The 4524-nt window shown below is 40.9% G+C and overlaps 1 protein-coding gene across 1 annotated transcript; it reads left to right on the top strand.

The window, feature by feature from the left end:
* Window positions 1–878: 878 nt before the first annotated feature.
* Window positions 879–4106, top strand: LOC149144708 (putative disease resistance protein At5g05400). The gene is made up of 5 exons (XM_089452247.1): window positions 879–912; window positions 1561–2150; window positions 2220–2574; window positions 2686–3456; window positions 3541–4106. The coding sequence occupies exons 1-5, from the start codon at window positions 879–881 to the stop codon at window positions 4104–4106; spliced, it is 2316 nt and encodes a 771-aa protein (XP_089308373.1).
* The last annotated feature ends 418 nt before the right edge of the window (window positions 4107–4524 follow it).

The raw sequence follows: 4524 nt of genomic DNA, 5'->3' as shown, positions 1-4524 counted from the left end.
GTTGTCTACCGCAGAGGCAGAATATGTGGCAGCTACAACAGCAGCATGTCAAGTAGTTTGGATGAGAAGGATGCTAAGAAGCTTATGCCAAGAGAAAGCAAAAGCAACTGTGATCTTTTGTGACAATAGCTCAGCTATTGCCTTATCCAAGAATTCAGTGTTTCATAAAAGAACGAAACACATTGACACAAAATTTCATTACATTAGAGAATTGGTAAACAATGGTGAAATTGTTTTACAACATTGCAGAACTCAGGAGCAGATCGCGGATATTCTGACCAAGCCATTGGAACAGAAAAGTTTTGAGTCTTTGAGGAAGAGTCTGGGTATGACTGATAACCCAGCAGTTGAAATTAAAGGGGAGTGTTGAAGTTGTAATTTCAACTGCAGCATGGTTTATTTTAGAAAACCGCCTGTTTTTCCCTTGTGATGCGATCAAATCACAAATCGCATCCTTAACCCCTACCTCACTATGTTCCCTTGATTTCTTGCGATGCGATCTTATCGCATATCACAAATCGCATCCTCACCCTGTTGCCTCCATTAAGTCCTTTGTTTTTCTGCGATTGCGCTCTTGCGATGTGATGCGATCGCACATCGCAACTTTCACCCATTGCGCGTTAAAGCCCTTCGCTGTTGTATCCGCCGATGCGATTTTGCGATGCGATCTGATTGCACATCGCACATCGCCTCACCTCCCAATAACTTTTTGCGATGCGATCCCGTCGTCCATCTTTTTAATCCAACGACCATTATTTATACCCGCCTTGAACACGCCTCCGCCATACTGTCTTTACGCCTTTACCTGTTTTTGTGTTCCCGAAGAAGAAAGAAGGCTTTGCGCCATAACTGCTCACCAACAACATTAAAGAAGAAGAATGGCCGAGAACAAGAAGGACGCGCCTCGTGCAGGTAAGAGCATTGAAAGATTATGGGTTTCTTGTGTATTCCACTGCGTCCAGCTCCAGCAGGTCAACAGAGTACCAGAAAAGGCCAGTTTTGTCAGCAGACTGTATCAGAGGCCCATGTTAGATTGTAAATGTGGTTGGTGGCCATTTTTGACCCCTCCACGCATAACCTGGTAGATATAAAGTTTTAGTTTTTTCAGTCAGTAATAGATAGAGAGTGAGAGAGGAATGTGAGGAAGCACAACAGTGCATCTGTAGCACGCAACAGCGCGTGAATGTAAAAGAAAGCCGCAGCAGCGAAATAGAAAATAGAGCAGACATAGCAGTGTGAATGTTTTTTTTGTAAATCCCTCTGTGAGAGAGGAAGAACCATATTTTGTAACAACAGTTTTTTTTTAATGAATACAAGCTCTTTTATGTGTGAATGAAGATTTTGTCTTCTGCAAACAAGTTTTAATTTTTCCGCTGTGTAAAGATCCTGAAAAACAGAGCATTATTCTCTGTTCAGATTTTTGTTTGAAATTACCAAAAATTTCCAACATCGTGTACACTCCAAGGAGACTCTACGAAGAAATAAGAGCATGGAAAGCATTTTTTAATCATCTCTCTGAACGCTTTGAAAGTGACTTCTTTGAGCACATTGCTCTTTCAGGCAACGCCATCAACAGCCATATGGTCGGCCCGGTCACCAAACTGTTGGAGGAAGTTATGAACAAGGAGGATAACTATCAGATTCTGCAAACTGACTTGAGGCGTATGGAGAGCCTTCTCCAGGACATTACCACCCTCTTCCTAGATGAACCGGATATTACCACCCTCTTCCAACATAAAAAGAGAGAGCTCCTGAACATCGTGAAGAGTTGGTTACAATTGCTGCAAAATTCTCTTACAGAAGCAGAAACCCTAATTGATAGCGCAACACAAAGTCAAAGACTATCCAAAAAAATAAGAGAATGGAGCGCATCTTTTGACAAGATCTATCACGGATTTCAAAATGACTTGTCCATTTTGGTGACTACTCTGGAGTTTCTTTTATCAAAACCGTTATATGAAAAGAAGGAACCAGTAACTCAAGAAGCAGCAATCTCCTTTGGGTTTGGAGGTTCGGGTTTTACAGAGGCTCAGGCTCAAGTAGAGAAGTGGCTTAACGAAGGCGACCATGTTCATGTAATTGGTGTATGTGGCAAACGCCGCGCTGGGAAAACGCAACTCCTCCAACTGCTCTACGATAAATATAGACAGGTGGGTAATGTCTTCGAGCATGTGATTAGGATCAAAGTTTCCTAAAATTCTGAAATTTTAGGCTTGCAGGATATTCTTGCTAATCAAATAGATTTAAGCCTCCCAAGTAGCTTTGATGAGAGAAAGATGAAGCTGTCTGCATATCTGAAGGAGAAAAACTTTCTTCTGCTATTGGATAACTTGTGGAGTCAGCTCGATTTGCAAGAATTAGGTGTGGCATTCGGGGATGATAAACACAGTAAAGTCCTATTCTCTACTCGCAGGAAGGATCTGATTCTAGAAATGAGCGCACAAGAATCGATTCAAATACAACCCCTCCCTAAAGACGAGCGCTGGATGCTGTTTCGCAGGGTGGATTTCAAAGACGACAAAGTTTCTATGGATATAGAAGACCGTGCCAGGAAAATTTCCAACGAGTGCAAAGGTCTGCGTGTGGCCATAAATGTAGTCGCCACAGCAATGATTGGGTAAACTGGTATCCATGAATGGGATGATTGTTTATCTTCCATTAAAAGGGTAAATACATCTTTTCCAGCGACTCATCCTCGTCTTGATGCAGAGCTCTATGCAGTACTCTGGCATGGTTATGATTCTCTACCTAATTCAGAACTGAAGAGGTGCTTTCTATATTGTGCTATGTACAAGCCAGATGAAAAAATTGATACGCTCTGTTTATTGCACATGTGGATTGGAGAAGGCCTAGTGAAGAGCAAAGAAGGAAACTATTTAATGGACATGGCCATTGGGCACAAGTACCTCAAATTCCTTGTAGACCTTTGCTTTTTCCAGAGAGTTCGTGAGAGCATAGATGTGTTTAACTGGACTAAAATAAGAGTCCACGAGTATATTCTTGATATGGCAGTGTACATTGGGCAGAGAGAGGAGAACTATTTGTTCATGGCAAATCAAAATCAAACAAATTTCCCTGAGGTTCATGATGAGAATTGCTGCAGGATATCATTAGACCATAATCTTTTCGAACATCTACCCACTGAGTTGAGATGTCCAAAGCTTGCGAGTCTCACCTTAAAGGACAATCAATATTTGAAAGAGCTCCCGATAGGATTTCTACTCAGTGTAACCTCTCTCAGGGTACTCAATCTTTCCGGCTGCAGTAATATATATTCAGTCCCAAAGTCAATTGGGCAGCTCAGAATGCTTCAGTTTCTCTCATTAAGAAATCTTCCCATCGATGATTGGCCGGAAGAGATATGTCTTCTTTCTAGACTTCAATTTTTGCATCTTTCTTATTGCCAATTTCTAGAATCATTGCCATCTAAGATTGGAGAGCTTAAAGATCTCAGGGGTCTTCATTTACGCGCATGTGATTTGTTAGATATAATTCCACATGAGATCTCTTAACTTATTTCATTGAACAACCTCTCGTTAGGCACATCTTTAAGTCTGGAAAAGGAAGAAACTGCAAGTATTTGGAGTTTGAAGGGCCTCAGAAACCTGACGGAGTTGGAGTTAAAGATAGGCATAGAACCATCCCAGCATGGAACAAAGTCAGCAATTGAAGAAGGCATAATGGGAACCTGGTCAGAGATGAGGCACTTAAATTTGATCTACGAACATTATAGTTCAGACGAAATCATGGAGAATCTTCCCCAAGACATGCAGAACATGAAGAAGCTACAGAGTTTTAGACTATACTATTACAAAGGGTTAACTCTGCCTGATTGCAATTTTGAACAGCTTGAAATGGTGCAATTGTACGGGTGCAACAACATAACGGAGCTCTTTCGATTGGAGTGGATGCCAAATTTGAGGCTTCTAAAGGTGTATAAGTGCAAGAATTTGAGAGAGTTGGGGATAGGGAGCCCTGGCAGGGTTCCGAGTGGATATTTATTGTTGCAGAAGTTGATTCTCAAAGATCTAGAGATGTTAGAAAGTCTAGCTGGACCATCGAACACTGGAGCGTGGAATGAGAGGACACTACCTGAGCTAGTCTAGCTGGACCATCGAACACTGGAGCGTGGAATGAGAGGACACTACCTGAGCTCCGCGTCTTGAAGATAAGGACGTGCTCATCTTTGAGGAGACTTCCGAATAGAATGGAAAAGCTGCGAAATCTATCTACAATGATAGGAGAGCCACTTGATTGGTGGAAAAGCGTTATATGGGAAAATGATAACGTGAATGGAAAAGCTGCGAAATCTATCTACAATGATAGGAGAGCCACTTGATTGGTGGAAAAGCGTTATATGGGAAAATGATAACGTGAAAATGAAAATGAAGCTGGAAAAAATATTCAAAGAATATTTTACAACAAAGGCAACATAGGTAAAAGTAATTTTTTATTTTTAATTATATAATATTAAAATTAAAAACCATTTACAAAAATAATATTTGTAGTGATCAAGTTTTAAAT

The sequence above is a fragment of the Pinus tabuliformis genome, chromosome X (genome assembly GCF_031772625.1).
Source record: "Pinus tabuliformis cultivar Carrire ecotype Pingquan chromosome X, CPIR1, whole genome shotgun sequence".
Classification (NCBI taxonomy): domain Eukaryota; kingdom Viridiplantae; phylum Streptophyta; class Pinopsida; order Pinales; family Pinaceae; genus Pinus; species Pinus tabuliformis.
This window is presented reverse-complemented; position numbering and strand designations above follow the sequence as displayed.

Coding starts and splice junctions, on each gene's coding strand:
- LOC149144708 (XM_089452247.1), top strand. CDS start 879: ATGGCCGAGAACAAGAAGGACGCGCCTCGTGCAG. Junction 2,151..2,219: donor TCTACGATAAATATAGACAG/GTGGGTAATGTC, acceptor TTAGGCTTGCAG/GATATTCTTGCTAATCAAAT. Junction 3,457..3,540: donor AGAGCTTAAAGATCTCAGGG/GTCTTCATTTAC, acceptor ACCTCTCGTTAG/GCACATCTTTAAGTCTGGAA.